At 43.4% G+C, this 22,656-nt stretch overlaps 1 protein-coding gene across 6 annotated transcripts in view; it reads right to left on the minus strand.

The window, feature by feature from the left end:
- The window catches only part of HAO1 (hydroxyacid oxidase 1), a 60,244-nt gene extending 38,585 nt beyond the window's left edge, over nt 1–21,659 (minus strand). For 2 of the 6 annotated variants that reach the window (XM_081150252.1, XM_081150254.1), the window contains exons 1-2: nt 19,624–19,894; nt 13,434–13,585 (exon numbers count right to left, since the gene is read on the minus strand). In XM_081150252.1, the coding sequence (XP_081006378.1) occupies nt 13,434–13,585; nt 19,624–19,760 (289 nt within the window). In that variant the 5' untranslated portion in view covers nt 19,761–19,894. Of the gene's footprint in view, nt 1–13,433; nt 13,586–19,623; nt 19,936–20,357; nt 20,565–20,841; nt 21,008–21,519 lie in introns of those variants that run through there. The other 4 variants (XM_081150253.1, XM_081150256.1, XM_081150255.1 and 1 more) reach the window with 4 other exon arrangements.
- Between the last annotated feature and the right edge of the window lie 997 nt (nt 21,660–22,656).

The raw sequence follows: 22,656 nt of genomic DNA on the forward strand, positions 1-22,656 counted from the left end.
TTACATCACTTACACCATCAAACTTGCACGTCAGCGCTCACAAACGTTTTGTCTAAAATCCCTTGGTATATATGTCCAGAGAAAAGCAAGGCCAGTTCATGCCACCTGAGTCTTTCGGCTCCAGTACCAATGGCTCCTGATGTTATTGGTGCTAAGTTTTTATTTTCCACTGATTAAATCATAGGAGCTGAAAGTTGGAATCAGGGCCTCCCTGAAATTCTAAGTTACCATTGTTTCCAGTTGTAGGCAGTCAGTAACTATTTGGTGAATTGATTAATTTAGTGAGACTCTCTTCCTGGATGCAGAGGGAATATCAGAGTCTGTGCTGACACATTATGAGCTGAGGCTAAGATATTACTCCCAGAAGAGAACAGCAGTGAAACTGAGAAGGATCCATGCTCCTTGGAACATGTATTCCTAATTACTATGATCTCCATTCACTTTGTGATTATTTGCTGTGATAAAATAAAATTATTGATGAATTACATCCATTGTTTTCAACATAGTTGTATGTTAGAATGAGATAAGGGAGCCTAGGATTTTGTAAGGACCATTCAGAGAGACTATTATAAATCTGCCTGGTTCCACTAAGGATAGATCTCAGATTAAGTTGGTACATACCGGAATAACAGTTCTGCTTATTAAAATATTGCAATACCTCCATTCCAATTGGTAAATAACTATGGCTCTAAGGTAAATAATCCTTCCTCCAGAGACCCTTCAATGTGCCATCACTCCAGCCTCTGCCCAACGAGGATCCCTCCTCGAATTGAGCAATGTAAAGGTTAATGCCTGGAGAGCTGGGTCATCCAAAGCCCTGTTGGAGCACTAGAGAAGCATCTGAGGTTCTCTTCTTACTGGTCAAAGTCCTTGGCTATACTGGTTGCTAAATAATTTCTAATGTCACCTTTGTCTGAGACATACAAATATACCCCTCTAGCTCACATCGCTCTACTGGGGACAAAAATTACAAGCTTTTCAATTTTATAAATGACCTAGCATAGTCAGACTTTGTTAAGAAACTCTAATTAGAGCTACAATAACCCAGTACTTGGAAGCACAAATGTTTTTGAAGTCTGTTTTTTCTCCCAATTCATTTTCCACAATGAAACTTTGACCTGCTGCTCTGAAAAGCAGCAATGGTCAGATTTCATTTTACAGAGGGCAGGGGTCAGCTTGCATAGAGTCCTGTTCCCAACTTGAGGGGCAGGATCAGAAGACTCCAATATGAGTTGCATTTTTGCAACTCCTGGCAAAATGGAGACCCCCTCCGAGGTGATACTACTCTAAAGGCAAGGCCAGGCTCTTGCTCATGATGGGGATCTCTAGTGTTGACCCAAGTCTAAATATCTTGGCTAACATATCCCTAACATATCCGGGAGGCTACCCCATCAAGTAAACATTGAGCCCACGTGACAGGACTCTGGTTCCTTGCTTTCCTTAATTCCATTCCCCCCCCCCTTTTATCATTGCTCAGATATATCTTCAAGGATAGACACCTAAAATGTTCATGCTTTAGATCAGCGGTTTTCAACCTTTTCCATCTCATGGCACACATAAACTAATTATAAAATTCTGCAGCACACCAAAAAAAAAATTTTTTGCCAATCTGACCAAAAAAAAAGAGTTAGTATAATTTTGATTCAGTCACACCAGACAGCTGTTGTTCTGGTGCTTATTGTCATTTTTTAATTTGACAGTCTAGGGGGAAAGAGATCAGTGCCCCTGACTAAATAGGTAGTGCACGTTTTAAAATTTTTTGTGGCACACGGTTGAAAATCACTGCTCTTGAGGATATTTTCAGACGGTTCATACTTGGCATTTCTTTCTCTTCTTTATTTAGAGGTAACAGTAATACATTATGCCATTGCTATAGGAAAATGCTTTAACACACACTCACTAAAAGAGACACTAGTAAGTTCTCAGGCACTGAGGCATCAAAGACAAAAATAGATGATGATGATAATGATAGATGATAGATGGATAGATGATAGATAGATAGATAGATAGATAGATAGATAGATAGATAGATAGATAGATAGATGATAGATGAGATAGATGATAGAGATAGATAGATAGATGATAGATAGATGATGATAGATAGATAGATAGATGATAGATAGATGATAGATAGATAGATAGATAGATAGATAGATAGATAGATGATAGATGATAGATAGATAGATAGATAGATAGATAGATAGATGATAGATGAGATAGATGATAGAGATAGATAGATAGATGATAGATAGATGATGATAGATAGATAGATAGATGATAGATAGATGATAGATAGATAGATAGATAGATAGATAGATAGATAGATAGATAGATGATAGATGATAGATAGATAGATAGATGATAGATAGATGATAGATAGATGATAGATGATGATAGATAGATAGATAGATAGATAGATAGATAGATAGATAGATAGATAGATAGATGATAGATAGATGATAGATAGATAGATGACCTAGGAAATAACATCTGTATTCCAGAAAGACAACAGGACACAATGGGTGGAGAGTCAGAGGCCTGGGCACAGTCCCAGCCTCGACACCCACAAGGCACCGTCCATCTGCAAATAGCTATGCGGGCAGCTGCTGCCCTGTCCTTGGATTGCCGGACCGTCCACTGAGACAATGTCTGCGGACGTTTTCTGTGTAAACTCTGAAGCCGCGCAGCTGTTAAGGGTCAGCGAGAGAATGTCCAACACTATTTGGGACAAGGAGTCCTACATGGCTTTTGAAATCCTTCCATTTCGCCAAGGACCTGATTTCTGCACACCACCGTTCACCATCTCGGCGCTCAGCTCTCCTCCGCGACGGTTTCGCTGCTCAGGGCAGCCTCCCCCTTTTCCTCTCGCACATATGGTGTCAAAGGCTCGCTACCCTGGGGAAGAAAGCTCTTAAGGGACAGGGATCTTCTCCAGGCCAAGGAGCTCCCTGCTCAGTCCTCTGTAGGGAAAGAATATCAAAGGGGCCAAGTCCGACATTCCCAGGGTACAAATCACCTCGAAAATCCAGGGACAGAGCAACAGCGGACACCCCAGGGGGGGCAGCACCGGGCCTTTCCCCAGCCCCCGCCCTGCCGCCCATCTGCCTGCAGACTTCGGTGGCAGGAACGGCCCAGCGAGCTAAAGGCCTGTCAGTATTTGCTTAGTCCAGCCATCGAACAGTAATACCTGGAAGAAATTATTTTTTTTAATTTTCACTACATTCTTCTGTTTCTCTACTTGTCCACTTCCCTGCTGGGGCACTTACATTCTGCAGGTGCTGGGTGATGGCGACGCCACAGACCCAAGCGCAGTGCCCCAGAAATCAAAGGCTGCCCCACGGCTGCACTTTCTTTTATTTTTTTCTTTCATTTTCTTTTGAAAACTCTATGAAGAGAGTCCAAGATGAAACGAGAGAGAGTGCTGAAAAGCGAGAACCCCCGGTCAGAAAGCATTTAAACGGTTCCTGGGGATGAGCAGAGAATAGATGAGCCATAGGCAGGAGTCCACAGGAGCCGAGCGGGGCTGCTGAGGACAGGACGCTGCGGACATCACTCATTCACAGGGTCTCCAGGAGTCGGAGCCGACTCAGTAGCACATAACACACACTCTTTCATTTGTAGTACAACTGTAAGTATAATTATGTGGAAATAAATGTGATTAATGTCATCGTTAACTATCACCCATAAGCCCTACCCCCCACCACCCTGAAATGGGCTGTGAGCTAGTGGAAAATATTGGTGAATTCTGTTTCACAGAATAAAAGTCATCCTCAGACCCACTCACAATGAAGTTTCTTATTAGAGTTACATCACATGCCCTGGGGGGGGGGATGCCACAGGGGTCTGCAATGAGCTGGCATAAGACTGAGTGTAGGTCAGCATCCCCAAACCACCATTCAGTAGAGGTAACTCAATTTCCTACACTATGGGACCTGTGATCCACTACAAAGGTTTATATCGACTCATATTAGACATAAATGCAGCCACCTCTAGGGTTGATGCAAATCCCAAACTCCAACATACAGTGATTTAAATGGGCTAGAGCTCTGCAAAACAGCATGAACTGGCGGAATCCTCCCCGTGGCTGAGAAATGCAATGTGCTTCTAGATTTCTGCAGGGTTTTGCTTTACCTCGGCCTTAATAAAAATGTTTATTTCCGATCTGGATGTGGTGGCGAGAAGATAGGAAACCAATCGCAGACTTAAGTTTTAGGAGACTGGACACTAAGCCCACCTGTCCCGGTTCTTCGATTGAAAACTACTTTGTACACACCTCTCATTTACCCAGAGTCACTTTCTTACTTCCGGCTGCATTTCAGGGAGTTTTCCTCAAATCAGCGGCTCTCAGAAGACCCGAGGGGGCCTTTAGATGGGAGTGCCAACCGTGCTACATCTAACACTGTTTCATCGTTGAGGATCTGAACTATGCCTTTGGTTGGCAAGCACCAGGGTCTCCCATTCCAGACTCTTTCTGGTGTTTCTCAGGCTTTGATGTGCACAGGAATCACGTGGGGATGTTGGCAAAATTCAGATTCTGACCCAGTGGGTCTGGGATGGGGCTTGAGGTTCTGCATTTCTAACGAGTTTGCCAGGGACACTAATGCTTTTGTCCGTGAGAACAAGATAGACGTTTTCGTTCACAAGGACTCACCTAAGCTAATGGGAGATACCTTATGGCCTAAGTAAACTGAGGACCATATAGAAAATGGGAGGGAGAAACGTGCAGGTGCCAGTAGCCTGGGTGGTGGCCAGTGTCCCGCTTCCCAACGGCCAGTCACGTTCTGCCGATGAATCTGTCTGTCCTCCTCACTGATGTCCAGCTGGAGAGAGGCACAGGCACAGTTGCCACATTTTCTCCTGCATTCACCTCGTACTAGTTTTAAAGTGAAGGGATTAAATTGCATTACAGGAATAGCCCTTCAGCACACTTACCCATCATCAGGCATGTATTTCATAAGCTGGTTGATCTAGGATTTGCCCGGTTTCCTAGTTTTCAGATTAGAAGCCAAAAATATAAAGGGCAAAATAAAAGTAAATTGACAGAAGATGAAGACGACAGAGAAGTTACTCACGGCTGAGAAGGCACAATTTACCCGTTGTAAAATTGCTTCCAAATGTTTAATGCCAGGTCCAAGTCTTACACATATAAGTAAGATGCTGAATCACAAAGTAAAACTAAAGTTCATCGTGCTAGGACCGAGAAGGAAGGGGGTTATAATAAATTGGGGAATGATGGGCATCCAGGGCCCCTAAGACAACCAAGAGAGGAAAATATAAAATGCTAGTTATCAGCAGGAGTAAATGTCTGTCATGTGGAACATCGACTCATGTGGGACAATCCCATGCCCAGGTTGGAGCACAACAATGAAGTAATGTGCTACTTCGGGCCCAAATGATTTCTTTGAAAATAGCTCTCCTTTATGGGAAAGATGAGTTGGTTTCCAAAATTATGTGTTTGAAGGAAAAGGGGTAATACGTTCAAAAGGCCTAAAGTCTTTTTTTTTTTTTTTTAGGTACATTTGATTAAAAAGCTCCTGCAAAAGTTAGTCATCAAAACAGCTGTGCTGAAATTTTGTTACGGGAACACATTTTGCCATCTGCACAGGAAGCCACTATGTAACGGGGAAAATAGGCAGTGACAGAGCAACAAGCAGTTGTGTGGTTCTGAACTCAGGGTCTGACACACTGAAGTGTTTGCATACATGGTTTGCAGGCATGTGCACCCTCACATCCACCGCGTGTGTCAGCCTTTCTTTGCGCAGGAAGCACCATTACACAGGTTTGCTAAAGAGACGATTAACAATGTTCTATGGAGGTCTAAAATTGCCATTGCGATCACTCAGGAAAAGAACATTCTAAAGCCAGTAATCTAAGAAGAGAATAAAAGTTCCACTACAATTACGCTTAAAATACTCAGAAGTGGTCAAACAAATCTTAATCTACTCTTCAGGAAATTTAATCCATTTAAACACTGCTAAGAAAGGCCAGGAAACCAGACTTCATCTTTCCTGTGATTTCATGATGGCCCATTGTCTGAATCTGGGCAGGAACATCATGAGGGAGCGCCCTGTCACCACACCTCGAGAACTCTTTTTTACTACTTGGAAATGTTTTTGAGGAACAGATAGTCCCAGTGACATCTTAGCCCTCCCTTCCTTGCTTCCACTGTACCTCTGGGGCAGAAGCCTGCAACAGGCTTAAAGCATTAGCTGTACTGCAGTGATTCCCAGGCACTGGGCATTGCACTGAGCTGTGCGGTCTGGGCCTACCCGGCAGATCGCGTGGAGCCCACTCCACAGTGAGATGCCTTTGAAAACGGTTTCAAGGAACATCAAGTTGGGGCACGAATACCACGTTCCATCAGCCCCCCTCTTAGTTTGACAACCTCAGGGTCGGGGTACACAGGTGAGCCTCTGGCTTCTCACTGCCACACTTTGTCGTCAGGCACACTAATAATTCAAGAAGAAGCAATTTTATCTTTTCAAGAAAGCTGCCCAATAGCTTAAATTATGCTGCAAAATCCTAGAAATCATAGTATTTGACATTGATCTTTAACATAGCTAAAGTCTATTTTCTAATAGCTGTTTAAAAGCTGGATCTATCACTTTTGAAACATTTTAGGTATGAATTATATTATATGCTTTACACATAATATATAAACTATGTGTATATATAAAAATAGGTCCATAATCTTTTAGTATATATGCATGTATATGTATATGTACATACATATGTGTATGTAATGTGTGTATGTAGAAAGAGCAGGTATAGTGACTTTTGATTGTTAGCACAAAAGGTTCAAAACATAAATCAGCTAAATTAGATTAAAAATAAAAGTGAGAAAGGGCATGACTTGGGGTTTTTTTTACTATAATGATGCAGAGATTCCCTTCCAAATGTGTAACTGATGTAATTTGGACAAAGTTCGAATGAACTGTCCTTTCTCCATGAGTCCTTCCTACTTTTGTTCCTCCCTCGTAAGAACTGATAAAATAATGAAGAAAGACAAAGAACTGGGTGAGACTCTGGAGTCAAACAGATCAAACCCGTCTCAACACCGACCAGCTCTAGGCCGTGGTCGAGGGCGTGCTTTTCCTCCACACCCAGTGAGGATGATAAATGATAATCGCCTCGCAGGTCTATTTTGAGGATTAATGATAGGAACGTAAAGTCCAAGCTTCTGGTGCATAAAAGACACTCACTTCAGAAAGAGTAAAAGTTTCATTTAACGCCGACCTGGTGCTTTTCCTGGGTTTAGGTAAAAATCGAGAACAACAAGGACATTTTCCTCGTAGTTACACTGAAATGTATATCTGCTCGGTCACCTAGTACAACACATAAATATATAAATCACTAAAGCTTTCAAAAGTACATCGTTTGGGTCTGGAGCAAAGGAAATGACAATTTTTCTTGCTGAATGGTCTTTCACTCAATGTTAGGGTTGATCACTTAATCTCGGAAAAATCCAGAAAATTCAACAGCTAAAGCTCTCACCTACACCCTAATTCAGCGCTCTGGGGTCTCTATGGCTCTTTGTGTTCCTCCCAATCTGTTCCACCTGCACCTTAATAGGTGGTCAAGTCAGAGCTGAGTCTCGAAACTTCACTTTGGAATGTTCTGGCCTTTTAGGCTCAAAAAGAAAGTGTTTAGGTTTAATGGTTTTATGGCCCATCGAATCCTGTGTGGTAGCCTGTAATTGCATCCAGGGGCAGACATTTTTTTAAAAATCTTTTTTTTCTCTCTTCTTTTGACAGTTTAATAAGAATTTGCTAATATGCTGAGCATTCCTGGAACACCCTTGGTGGGTCTGATTTTTCTCTATTTGAGGTCCCAGCGCTCCCTCATGTGGTCCTCATCCATATAACAAGTCAGAGGCAAACGGATACAGGAATGTTTAAGCCCCTCTTTCTCTTTCTTTCTGACTTTACCTGTTTAAATGTCTCCCCATAAAGGGTGAAATAAAATTTATGGCGGCCACTATGCATAACACCAGAGAGATTTCCATGACAATGTCCTAAAAGCCTCAGTGACCAGTAAGCATTATATTAAGTGGCCCCTGGAGAAGTCAGAGATGCTCCGGTTATCTTGCCAGATGGAAATGTAACCTAATGAGGCCACCTCTCTTACGTGCTACTAGCATTTACACTTATTGCTGCTCTTTCCTTCAATATATTAAATACTTGTAATGGTTTTATAATCATCCCTGGAGTTTATATGAATAAAACTTAAAAAATAAAAATCCAGCCTAATAGAGTTTCAAATGAATGTGGCATTATGAGTGGAAGCATTTCTATGACTGCTTAAATAGAGCGATTGTCAATTATCAAAATGTTGACTAAATCATCTACTGCAATAAATCTCCTCATCATAACACGATGCATGGCAAACTCCTCTCCACTCAGTGTTTCCCAGCTCTGTTCCTTCTACCTTAAGAGTTTAAATTTGTATTTGTTTAAGATTCAAGCCCCTTTATTTATGTCTCTGAATTTTGAACAAGGCTCATATTTGCTCATGAGTTTCATATTCTTTGGCTTATTCCATCCTTTCAAAACCAAAGGGATCAAACTGTAAAAACAGACCGTCTTTATAGTCTATAAAGACTATAGACTATGGCACAGAGCTTGCCTTAGGGTTCTTGCTGCAGTTAACAACATTTGAAAATATCAGTAACTGACCAGGATATTATTGGCAGCACTGCATATGTGATCGATAACCTTGAGCAGAGTATTTAAACTTTGAAAGCCTCAGTTTCCACATCCACAGGCGCTGGAGAAAGATCCTTACGGCGCTGGGCTCACAGGTTTTCAGATGGTGGTCAGGGAGAGATGAGTTAATAAGTTCAAATTGCCTGGCTCACATTCATCGCTATCATCTTTTCCCACGAGCCTCTGAAGTACCCTTTTCTATACTTACGTAGCACTTATTAAACACCTACTTGTGTCTTCAGGAAGATCTAGGGATAAATGCCTATCTGCTTGCTTCCTTCTAGTCCAAGAATGCTGCTATGAGAAATGAAAATCAGAGGCGCGCAAGTGCTCTCTCCCCCCAGCCCCTGTCCTCCAGGCTGGCGTGGAAGGCAGAGGGCAGAGGTGGGGTTTCAGAAACATAAGGAAGGTCAGTTCTCTACTTTGAATGGTCTCTCTTTTTGTAGTTGATAAAATTTTAAATGGGCACAAAACTACTATATAGAGAAAAAAATTATAAAGATCACCTACTGTTGGGAATTTTCTGGATTTTTTTGTTTTTGTTTTTAGTTTTCTCATTGTGGAGGTTTTGTCGTTTGTTTTTATCTTAGCAGCAGAACTTCTTTAAAGAATTGTTCTTTTCAACTGCAACATGCAACATCAGTGGCTCAGGACACACCTAGCTTCCCTCGGGTCCCTGTGCACAACCCCAGCCTCCTGCAGACACATAAGCAACCACTGATCTTGCTTAAGCAGCTCACTTTATCACCGAGAAAACGTAATCCTAGAGAGTGAAAAGGACCTGCCACAAGAAGTGAAACTAGTTAGTGGTGAATTTCCACATAAATCAGATGCCCCGGCCGGACAGCCCAAGGGACAGTTGTAGCCCACAAAAGTATTTGCTTTGGCCCACACATTGTTGCCCCAAACAGTGTTTTAGAGAATTTTGATTTATCTGCCAACATTTAAAAACCAGGAGATTGCACATAAAAATCAAGGTTTCTGGCTTCTCTTAAAATTTTTGAAGATTGGCAGCCCCACATCCTCACTCCCTCGGGGCGACAGTTGGCCAGCACTGAGCCAGGGCTGCCCCCTTTTGATGGAACCTGCAAGCTCAGGTTCGCTGGTCTCCACACTGAGCTTGCACGGTCGTTTTCTTAATGGGGCCCCTCTTTGAATATTTATACTACCAGCGTGGCCCTTGAAGCCACTTTTTGAGGTTCCTGCATGGAACTTAACAAACAAAAATATCTTTAGCTAAATGAAAAGAGCCATTTTCATTCCCACTAAGGCATAAACAGAGTGTACTTTTTCTGAGTGTGTTTTTCATGTGTAGAAGAGAAAGATTTGGGGGACTCTGAACTCTGAGGGGCAAATAACATAAAAAGTGCACTGCATTTTGGGCAGCTTTCCCTGGCATTTATCTCATGCAGTCTTCACAAGAGTCCCTAAAGGTAAGAGCTGCTATTCAACCTGGGTGGCCAAATACAGCAAATAAGCATACAGGTCACCCAATTATACATGGTGTATTGTTTATCTGAAATTCACGGGTGTTGTTGTTTCGAAAATGACAAAAAATAAATAAAAAAGAGTAGCTTCATTGGTCAGTCTACAAGCACACAGCCATGTAAGAAAGTGCAGTTCTGTTCCTATGCCCAGCTCTACTGAGATGTGCCCCACAGTGGTGAGAAGAAAGGGCAAAAGCCCTTGAAGCAGGGCCCTGTGAAGACTGGAGAACCAACTGGGAAGATGAGTCTGTGGTCCCACAGCAACTTCCAGAACTTTCTAAAAGCCCATTTTAATTATTCAGGCCAGACCATTTTCTGGGGATTTGAATGAATCTCACCTACACTTACTGACCATGCTAAAGGGGACTTTCTCCAGAGAAAACAGCTCACTAGCCCCTGTCCCTCAAACTTGGCTCCAACATCTTCTAGCTCAGGGCCAAGCCCCTGGAAACAGGGAACCTTGATTTGGGGCCAGGTAGTTAACGGGGTGGCGGGAAAAAGAAACCCTCTAAACAACTCCCATAGATGTCACAGTCTCCCTGAGGGTCAGGCTTGCTTGAGAGGATCTCTGTATTTTGAAACAATCAAGCAAATCAAATAGCAGCTGCTTAATTCCATGTCAATTTTCTGAGTTGTTAGAAAAGAAATTAATATCTACCAAATATGAATGCTCTTAAGCTCTTACTTAGATGCGCTTGTGGCTACATATGATCTTCAGTGAGCCCCTGCCTTGGTCTGCATCCTTCCAGAAGCCAACAATGAGACAAATATGGGAGAGCAGGTCTTTCATCTGGGAATGGTCGCAAGTGAGTTGATGGAGTTGGAAAGCGAGTGAAGGGGAAGTTAACGAGCAAGTAACTTCCGAGGGCAACTGGGGCTCAGCCCCACTGGGGAGCCCTGGACACTAGTATTAGAACATGTGTCAGCTCCTCTGGTCAGAGAAAGATGGGGTGTTTCTACAACTCCTCTGCATTGCTCACCCACTCCCACTCCCTCCGCTCACCCACTCCCCACCCACCCATTCTGACATTTGTCATTCTGCTGCCAGAGAAGATGGCCGGCAAAAAGTCACAGGTTCTGATACAGATGGTAAGTAACAAGGGAATGTATCCCAGGCACCAAGAGCATCTGCCCCTGGCACATACCCTTTCCTTCCAAGGCACCTATGCATCCTTTCCATTCTCTTCAGGGTCCCTTCTCCATGTTCTTTCCTCTTTTAAATTTAGTTTTTATTGCTCCCCTCTTTCAAAATAATTCAAAGTAAATATTATAAGTAAGGGCAAAAAAATAAGAGGACTATAAGTCAGGAGTAATCCTATCAGTCATACATAAACACTTGTAAAGAGTCATCTGCCTTCTCAGTCTTTAAAATAAATGTATTTTAGGCCCTTACTATTGTCTGTAACTGATTTTTAAAATGTCTTATATTGTCACGTCTTTTTATGCCACTACATTCTTCTTATAATATGATTTTTTTAAAATGTATCCCATTTTTAATGCCCCCTTTTTTTTTGCATCCTATTTCCAATTATGGGACATTTGTCTGTTTCTCCCCAAATTTCCTCCTTTTAAAAATTACAGAGGCATGGACATCCTTGGAGAAATGTCTTTCCTCAAAGTCATTAGTATTTCCTTGGAGCTCTTAGAAGAGAATTTACAACATCTCACAGAATTCACATTTTTACAACTTTGGTACACAGCGACAAATTATTTTCTAGAACAATTATTTCACTTTACTCTCTTTTCAACAGTGCTTGAAAACACACATTTTCCTTCTAACCTCATCAAAATGTATAATCTTTAATAAGTTGATATTCAGAAAATAAAATATATGGTTATAACTTACATTTATTTATTTGTGAAATTAAACAATTTTCATATGTTTATTGGCCATTTTTATGTCTTCATTTGTGAATTTCCTATTATGTCTTTTTCTACTTACATCTTTTTTTTTCTTTTTGTGCTATTTGTTACTTTACTCTTCAAATATAAGGGCTCTTTTCACAGAAAAGACAGTAATCCTTTGCAGTGTCATATTTTGTAATTTTTTTTGTTTGTTTGCCATTTGTTTTCATTTTTATAGAAATTTTAGAGCATGGAAGTTTCAGTTTTTTATGTGGGTTTGTTGCTTTGATTTTATGGCATGCTTGGGAAGGCCTCTACTGTCCCAACTTTAAATAGACATATACCCACTTAGTATCCCCCCTCCCTTTTTCCCTTCTCCCTGCCCATATTTCAGGATTACCATAGACAAATGGCTGGGCCCACTTATCTGTGTGTGGTCCTTGAATCAAAAAAAGCTCCAGGCTCCCACCTAAGTGTGTCCACTACAACTTCACTGTGTCGTGCCGGTGTCCCTGGCAGAACTCTATAGAAGACATTTCAAGGAGGGAAAAATGGATCCACAAGATCCTTAATTCTAGAACTAAAATGCTTTAAAATAGTATTTAGTTCCTGCTCTTTGGACCTGAATTACCTGCCCTGTTCAGCATCAAAAGAAGTAAGACAGAACTCATTACCAACGTTCTATGAGTTTCTGAAGCAGAATGTGGGGAGAGTAGTCATTGTGCACACCTTCTCAAATGCTCAGAGTTGCTGGAGTTAATAAATTAGCCCTAGTAAGAAATTTCTTTATATCGTATTTGAATCTCCTTCTAAGACAGTTGGAAATGCTCTATCGGGAATATAATCCATTGGTAAAAAAATAATAATAATAATGGTCCAAAATCATGGCAGAAAACACAGCCAGTCAGGTCATTGCATTTGCTCTTTCATTGTGAGAATCTCGTGGTTTTGGGGAAAGCAGGCCGGGCTTTGGAATAAAGTAGTCAGGAGGTTGAATCCCGTCTCTGCCACCACCTGCCTTATGACCCAGGGTGAGTCAACTTCTCAGACCCCCATTTTCTGAGATGTTGACTCTAATACTCATAATATAACTAAGAGTTATTGAGCCTCTGTTCTGTGCCTGTCACTGCTTTAAGCACTTTATATGTGTAGCCCAAGGAGGTAGGTACTATTTTTATCCCCATTTTACACCTGATAAAACCAAGGCACAGAGAGCATTTTGCCCAGAGTCATGCAGTTAGAGAGGAGAGGAGCACCAGGTGCAGGATCAGGCCTTTTGATGAGCTTCATTCTTGTGACTGTAAAAACATCAGGGAAGTGTTTGCTCGCCGCATCCAGAGAAAAGAGTCACTGAACGTGAGCCCCCTTCCGCCCCTCTGGGCGAGGAGCCCCCTACCTCGCACCGTTGCGAGCTCCCCATCCGCGTGAGCCATGCACTGCATGGCCGTAGCCCCGGCGCATATGGGCATGCTGACCCTCTGCCCCAGGACAGACGTGGACAGGTCTATCTCAGCCACGTTCCGGAGCATCCGTGGGTACAGCTTCCACCTAGGATTCAAAGGAAAAAAGGCTGAGAATTTCAAAAGCACAACTAGAGCCTTTAGGTTATAGTTAAAAAGAGAACATTTTCTTCTATTTAAGCAAATTGCAGAGGTAAAGGGAAAGGGGCAATCTGAACGCTTGTTAAGATGGAAAGTCAGCAATAAGACTAAATGAATTTCCGAAGCCACTGTTTGCAGCGAGGTGTGTGTAACACACAGGAGAACTCGCCTGTTTGAGTGTAAAGCTTTGTGAGCTTTGACAAATGCACAGTCGTGTAACTACCAAAACAATCAAGATCTACAGCAGCTTGGCATCCTGGAAAATGTCCCCATTTCCTTTTGTAGTGAAACTCTCCCCGTGCTCATCCCCTAACCACCACCAGGGGTGATTTTTTTTCCTTTGGTTTTTGTCCCTAGAGCGTTGCTTTGCAAGAAAATCATACAAATGAAATCTCATAGCGTGCAGGCTTGCGAGCCAGCTGCTTTGACTTGGCATGAAGCATCTGAGATTCGGCAGTGCTGCTGAGCAGTGCATTGTTCCTTTCGGTCGGTTAGTAACCTTCCGAGCTAAGAAGGTGGCACAGTTTGTTTATTCATTTCCCGGGTAGGAGACATTTAGGATGTTTCCAATTTGGTGCAGTTGGTGCACTTTCAATATTCACTTAAAGTTTTCTGTGTGAACACAGCTTTCACTGTGGGAACAGGCCATCTGAAGATGGTACGCAAAGGCAGGGAAGCCAGATGACAGCTTAGGAGGGTGTGTCCTGGCTACTTTTCTCCCTCTCTCCCTCTCTCTCTCTCTCTCTCTCTCTCTCTCTCTATATATATATATATATATATATATATATATATATATATGTATGTATAATATATATGTTATATATACATATATACATATATATAATATATATGTTTATACAATATATATATAATAGTCCAGCTTTAGACCATTACTTTAAAAATTATAATATGTTTTATTTCTTTCCAAACCCTTAAGCTGAATTCTGTATCCACTGAAGTATGATGATTAGGGAAGATAATTTTTTTTCATTTTAAAATTGAGTATTTTCTTCAAAAGTGTTATGTGGCAGAGACTGGAGTTCTGGACTTAAAGAATTTTTGGCTGCTGAACATTATCTTAAATGCCTTTTTCTACGATTGTTTTGTGTTGCAATAAAAATACCAAAAACCAAGAGCCAAAGTTTCGCTAGTAAAATTTACAGGGTAACTACTTCTCTCTCCTCTCGGCCAAATGTACATCTCCTATTTGTTCCGAATTGTTTCACTCCCCATTAGTAACTGATCTAAACGGAGGAAAACACAGCCTCGTTCCACGGAGCGCCCAGCCGGTAAGCGTGCGGGTGCACACGCTGCACACCTACCTGTCCGGCGCGTGCCTTTCGTTACCCCGATCGAACCCTGCTGCCAGGAGAGCGAGGCTTTGAGCTAGTACCGTGCAGGGCGAGTTACTAACGGAGGAACCAAAATAAATGGAGCCTCCCCGGTCTTAAGTGGAGCCGGCTTCCCGCAGCAGGAGAAATCCCGCCTTCCCGCTGCGCTGAGAAATAGCTGAGGGCCCAGCGCAGCCCTGGCTCCCACAGCCAGGTGACAGGTCCAGCCCCGCAGCGCAGAATAGACGGGGCGCACTGTGCGAGTCCCCTGCCACCCCTTTGCCCGTCGCCCTGCATTGCTCCCCGCCCACCCCGGCTCCTTTCCCCCCACGGACCTCTCACCCGGACTCTGATCTCCTGTTGGAGGGGGCAGAAGCCTTGAAGAGAGCGTCTATCAGCAGTCATCGCTGCGGCAGTGTTAGAGCGAGAGCAGAGGGTTTAACAGCAGCCATGGGCACAGGCCTTGCAAGGGATTAGTATGTACTCGGAGCCCAGGAAAGAGTGGGAGCTTCCATGAAGGGCACACAGCTGCAGGGCATCGTGTGCGTGTGCGTGTGTGTGCGTGTGTGTGTGTGTGTGCAGGCAGAGGGACATTCGTAAATGTCCAATTCCCACTTGTAAGGCAAGGTTTAGTTCTTCTCTCTCAGGCAGAAGCTCTCCGCCGGTCCACACGGTGGCGCAGTCACTTTACTAACTGTGTGCTCCCGCTTCCCTACACATTATATTTCGTTCTAAGGATGACATTAGAGAGACTTGTCAACCCATGCACAAAATGCAATTCCTAGACAAAGTTAGATAAAAATCAATAGAGTGAAAAACGTATGCTCTCAAAAAAGTCCCCCGCATTTTGATATTTTCCAAAGAGCAATTACAAGGAACCTTGTCAGGTAGTTTCAGTAAGTTTCCAAGCCCCACCCACCCCCACCCCCACCCCCAATTGAAGTGATTTTTTTTTTCGCAAATCTTACATGAAATAGGAGCTGACTATAATCCTGACTGTGCTCATCTGAGACCTTCACTTTGGGAAAGAAGGGTATGAAGACTGATCAAACAATTGAGCAAGTAGAATAATAAACCTTTTTTAAAGGGTGGAAAATAAGACACCTGAATAAAGGAAGTGGGGTAAAGGAGGGGATCCTTTAACAGGGTTTTTGACTCACACTTCACATCTAACAAGGGTCTCAAATTTAATTTATAAAGACATCAAGTGACATACCACCCCCACCACCCCCGAAAGGGGCTTCTCTAGTAAGGAAGACAGCCAGCTGTGTGCTGTTACCGAATCCCACCAACTGAACAGAGTGGATTAATGTTTAATAAATCCTGTAAGATGATCCTATTGCACTCTAATTTCTCCTGATTATTTTTTACCCTAAGCATTGAACACATAAAATATATGTATATAAAGCATACCACGATTTTTACAATCTTATTATTTATCATTCATTGTTTAATGGTTTCTGAAGCCCCTTCAACCTCCTGAAATGGTGCGTGATCGTGTGTGTGTGTGTGTGTGTGTGTGTGTGTGTCGCCTGGATAAAGAAACCACAGCTTTTTGGGGGGTAGAGGAAGAGTAGGGAGGGAAGGGGGAGGAAGGAGGGCAGATAAAGAGAAGAGAGAGCTGGGATATGAAATCTCCTTCCATGTGAAGCCTCAAAAACGAGAGACAATTGGCTGCTTTTCATAATGCAAGAGCAGAACGCAACAAACCCACTTTGCAAACCACCTAAATTGTTCTGTGACATTTACCTTATGGGGAAAAATACTGAGAATGCCACAGGTAAGTTTATATTGCTTCCCAAATGTTAAGGAGACAGAATGATATCCCTTTTACCATCTGTTATGTGAAAGTGTCCATAAGTGACGCAACAGGAATGAGAATAGCTTCCTTTCCTAATATCGTGAAACTTCTAAATGCCCAAATTATAGAATTATTTTCCACCAATGATGTCTTCACAAGAAGCCACAAAATACGAGCAGACCACGGTCGAGAAGGATGCCGTGAGTTAATGTGTGTGAGAATCCAATTACTGTTCTTTTTAAAATTAGCCCCAGAGGGGACAGGCCATGGAACATGTAGCAAGCTGACGTTTGCTCTGTTCTTGTCCCGTTTGCAATAGAAACCTCTGTTCTTCTGGGTGGCTCCATCTATTTGACTTCATTGCCCTTTTGCTGGGAGGGGGAGGAAGCAACAATATTAGGGTCCCAAATCTTACCCAGAAATGTCTCCACTCAACTGCTGGCTCACATAAGTGGCCCGTGTCCCCAGGACTCCAAAATGTGGTTGTCAGAGCTAAGTGCAGAGACACAAAAGCTGTCACTGAGAATGACCTTTTGCTGTCCTTGTGGGAGAGGGAGGTCTATAAATTTCATTAATGTCTTTAAAATACCCTGTCATTGTGTCACAACAGGCTAGGTGAGGTCCGGTTGATCTGCAGTCTTCATTTAAGTTGGAATGAGAGATTTCAAATTGATTCCCTCCAACCCGTTAACCCAAAGCCACCACAACCCCCACGGAAAATCTATTCTTAGCTCCACGTGATCAGCTCGATACAGGGTGAGGGGTGAAGGGTCGCCCAGCCAGTAACCAAGCAAAAGAGGAGCTGCGACGGACAGGCAATGGTCCCTGACGTTTGTGGCAGTAAAAACTCCTCAAATGGCTGATAATGAAATAGCATGAGCCACCCTCCAGGGAAAGTGGGTTAATATATCCATTTTCCCCTTTAAAGCTGAGCAAAAGAGGGTGCTCAAGGTTTGAAAGGTAGCAGTGCACACTCATTCGCAGGACCTGTGTCCTGTCCCTGAGCCACTCGCAGGGGCGCATGCAGGGGCTGGGAAGGCTCATGGGAAAGGAGCACTGTGTGGGGCACACAGGCTGAGAGGTCCAGCTCACAGCTCGGAAGCACCACACACAGCTTTTTATGTTTCACAGAGTCTCTGGGATTTCTAGGGCTGCAGAGGTGGTCCGTCTGCTTTGCCGCACACCTTGGCTGCCCCTGGGAGGCTTCCACTGGGCCAGCTGTTTCCAGTCCCCTTTGCATCAGGGCGCCCACCAGCATCATGGAGGCGGTTCCACGCGTGTCCATTGGAAAGTAAGCTCTGTGGGCAGGAGCTTTCTCTGTCTGGCTCACGCTCTGTCCCCAGCATGTAGTGCAGTCTAGCCCATAGAGATTCCTAATAAGTGTTGGTAAATTAATTAACCGGTGTGGGTAGAGGGGAGTTAAGGGGAGAGGAAGGCTGTACATAAATGGAATAGGTGGTCTCCTGGCATTATGCCTTCAAGAATGCTAAGAGACACCAACTGCATACTCCTATCAAGGACCTGAAATTGCCTTGGTTAAAATGACCCCTTTGGGTTAAGGTGTTGTCTTAAGGAAACAACTCATAAGCAAACCACATTACTTGGTGAGCAGAGTTGGATGGGCCCAAGCAGGGGCATCTTCCAAGAGCAGAAAACTGAAAGGGCCCAAAGTACTGAAGATTGGAAAAGATGCCGAATTTTAAGGCCTCCTCTACTCTTTGGCAACTTTTCCCTTCCCATAGCTCTTCCAGCATTTTTTTCAGCTCATTTGGTTTCCAGGGAAGATCTGAGACAAAGTTGAGGCTGACAGGGTTTTGGGGGAGGCCCCAAACTTCACCCCATTCTCAGGCCCCTGCACGGATTTGCAAGTGAACCTGTGCTGCTTGTCAGAGAACACTTGGTTAAGATGGTTTCATTTCTCCTAATTTGCACATGGAAAAGTGATTTTGAGTGATTTTGCTCTGGACTAAAGAAAAAAAACAAGAGGAAAGGCAGATTCTTTCCCTTGGATATTTTCTGCCTTTTTCTCTTTAATTTATTGCCATCATTGAGCACCCATGTCATTTGTTGGCTTTACTAAGGCCTCAATGTAAAACGGATGAGCCTGAAAGAGTGTCACGTATTGAGCACTCTTTTCCCTACTTGAGCAAATAAACTTGAGCAAATATTGTTGTAACTGATGAGAGATAAAATACTCCTTTAAAGTTATTTTGCTTTTTTGTTTTTATTACAAGCAGAAAACATAAACCATGACACCCACCATCTTGTGCTTTGAAATATGAAAGTCAAAGGAAAACGAACTTGGGAAGAGAGATGGGGCTCTTTGGAGCAGAGATGAAACAGCAAAGTTGAAAGATTAATGTTCTAGACAAATTGAAATCTAAAGTGAAAGTTTAGACAACAGTAATCAAAATGAATGATAAGGGGGAAAGCCAGAAGGATGGGAACATTTGAGGCAACAATCTGTTCTGGCTCAACCAGAGATGATTATCTCGCATTTAAATGCTCTTTCCTACACTGTGAACAGACTCTCACTGTCACACTCAGAGAAAAAGACAAAGGGGTTATCAGAATTTACCACTATTTTTACACAAGGTTAAACTAGTTATCCACATAATTCCAAGTGAGGAAATTTAGGGTTGGTTTTTTCATTCAATCGTTCAATATTCCCAGGCTAGGAATATTTTAAAAACAATTTAAAAGCCCAACCTTTCTCAGAATTTTCCCTTCCATCTAAGCATATATCTAGACAAATAGTTCCATATCATCGACACTGAAACTAGGAGAACTTATTTTGGCAGAATGTCTTTTTGTAATTTTAAAACATGATTTAAAATAATTAAATTTTCTTACCTGGAAAATGCTGCCATATTATCAGCCAAGGTTTCCTGATCATTTGCCCCAGACCTATAATAGTCATATATAGACTTCTGAAGTATTGATTTAGCATGTTGTTCATAATCGCTGATACAAACTAGCTGGGTGAACATTTTCACAGGTTATTGCAACCCCAGGCTGTTTTTATTTTTTCCCGTGTTGCCTTCTACATCTTGACAATTCTGTTGTCAATTATTAATAGGCTTTTGCTAAAGTTCAGATTTAGTTCTCTGGTGTTACATTAAGTGAGCAAACATGCTTAGACTTTGAAATTTCATTTGCAGCTCTGGCCAAAGAACAGCAACACCTAAGCCATATGGACTGGGCTTGGCGGGGGGGGGGGGGGGGGGGGGGGGGGGGCGGGCCTCGGGCAGCAATGACCATCACACTAAAAAGGCAGAGGATTGAGTTAAAAATGAACAACTTAGAGAAGTACTTGCATGAAGCCACTCTTGGCTCCTTTCTGCCAAAGGCCGCTTTCTCCACCCAGTGTGTGCCTTTGCTACCTATTTGGTACCCAGAATAGGCGGCCCTCCATTTTCCTTCCCATTCGGATCATGCACGTATCATGTGAAAAAGAGTTTATGGAGTGAGTGGGGCATCCTGTAAACACAGATATCTACACAATACGAAATTTAGCTGATTATAAACATTGGCTTTAAGAAGGAACATTAAGGCCAAATGGGAAGCTAATTCTTAAATGGTCTTACCTCGCTCTGGAGAAGATGTAAGGAGGTGCCATTCCAAAGGGCCTTGGGCTTTCAGTCTAGAATTTCCGTTAGTCCGGGAACACCTCGCATTAGTCGTGATTCAGAAAGCAAGGGCTTTGACATCAGTCAGTCCTGGGTTTCGATCCAGGAGCCTCCACTTAAACTAGCTGTTCAGCAGCTGAAGTCCATCTGTAGGTAAACTGGCCCCTGTCAATGTAACAAACGTTCCAACCTGTAGAGACTTTTTCCGTTTAACTGAGCCAAACTGATGACAGTTGCCAAGAAGCAAAATCTCAATGGACTGAGAAAATGCTCCAGAAAATGGTAGTTTTGCACCTTATTTTATACATTACAATCAAAGGGGAGGCATAAGGGGGTGACATGAAATTCACTGGTGATGGAGTAGGAAGGAGGGAGAAAGCAAAGCAGGAACAGCTCTGGGACTGGGTAAAAAGTAAAAAGGGTGGACACATATTTCTTTTACCTTGGTGGGCACAGGGTAGTTGACAGTTAACGTTTACAGCACATACAGACGGTATGCGGGTAACAAGATCCCAAAGGAAGGTACTGTGGTCTTACCCTCTGGTGGGAGATTGTGCCCTGAGGGGTCTGGGAAAAGGGGGTTACTCAGACATTCCAAGGTGTGTTACCTTCGATGGAAAAAAGACAATAGACACACTCAGTGAAGGTAAAGACTGACCTTTATCAGGGAAGACACCGGCCTAGGACAGGACCACCCGCCACGACTGGCTTTTAGTTAGGAGGTTTTCATTTCAGACCGTCCTACGTGGTTACTTTGGGTCTCCGAGTTTGTAGGGCCCCCCATGCCCGCCTCCCCTGAGCTGGTCGGGTTTAGTATGTGGCCCCTTTACATCCACACCCCTTTAGTCCTGTTACACTTTGGCAAGATGGAGAGAAAAGGAGGTTTGTTTTATTTCTTTTTAAAGAGGCCTGAATTTTAAAAAGAAATAAATTCCACTCTCATTGTGTTTATTGCAGCCCAACAGCCGATTTGGAGTGCCACCTTAGAGGATACGTGACACACACTCCCCACATTGCTTAATTAATCTCTTGGCCCAGGGAACTAAAAGAAGTGGTTGGAATTTAGAACAGTTTCTGTTAATTACATCATTGAAATCCCTCACTATTTCGGAGACAATACCTTCTGCGAAACTCCTCTCTAGGCCTCAGTGAAGCTGAAACCGCAGAACCAGCTCAAAATGGTCCTATCCTGTTTCTAGCGAGATGCTGAGTTGCCTTTCAGAGACCACAGACCAAAACGGCCACTCATGCAACCAAAGCAAGCGCAGGGGAGGGAACTTTGACCTCTGGCTGCACTCGGAGCCAAAAGTGCGCCTCCCCCTCCCCAGAACCAAACGAGCAGGACGCGACCTGAACTTGAATTCTGGAGCCCTTTCAGAAGGAAAGGGTCCCTTGTGCAGGAAGGGCCGGGGCTGAAGCCCTCACCATATCTTACCAATTTCCAGCCTTCAATCAAACCTACACCACAAGCACCTCTGCCTGCCAGCCTGTGCCCCAGCCCCTAACCCTCAATCTCCTGATGGAGAGACCCTCAAGAACCCTTGATGCAGAGACATCGGGGAGTTCTCCTCGCTTGGTGCCCTGCAAATAAAACAGTTTTCGTTTCTCCACTGCAAACCTAATGTTCGGCATTTGGCTTTGCTGTGCATTGGGTGGGCAGACCCTCATTCTGGTCGGTTCCGTCCAGTAACAGAGTGAAAACAAGATCAGGCCTCATTCAAGCTGCTAAAGTCCACGCTTGCCAGTCCCCCCAGCCCACACCCCCCATCCGCCCGGCTGGGCAGCAGGGTGGTAAATGCAGTGCCATGGCATCTGCTAGAGATGAGCGCTCTCCCTCACCGTGGCCAAAAGAATAGGGATTCTTTTACACTAGGCTTAAAAAAATCCTAATTCACACCCGGCCCTCCCTAATGTCCCAGTAAAATGGCTCACCATCTCCACAACCTTCCCATATTTTCCAAAGCAAGTCACTCTTCTCCTGCCTTCATCCCAGGGGAAGCCCAAGTGTGAGCTGGAATGAGGCACGGAGAACGCCGAGTCCTCAACAGGTCTTCACTCTCATTTGTCTTAAGATGTAATTCAGAGTATCGCTTGGAGAACGTCTTGTTTTCTGGTTTTTAGCCTCCTCAGAGGCTTTTCATTTTCCGTGAGGCGTAGGGTTGGTAGAATCTTGGCCACCTCCACCGTCCAGGCAGTAGAGGGGCTGTTTGCGACATCGAAGGCATGGACCTGGAAGGCCAGGATCTCCCAGGCAGCC

Source organism: Miniopterus schreibersii, assembly GCF_964146895.1.
Source record: "Miniopterus schreibersii genome assembly, chromosome: 10".
Lineage (NCBI taxonomy): Eukaryota > Metazoa > Chordata > Mammalia > Chiroptera > Miniopteridae > Miniopterus > Miniopterus schreibersii.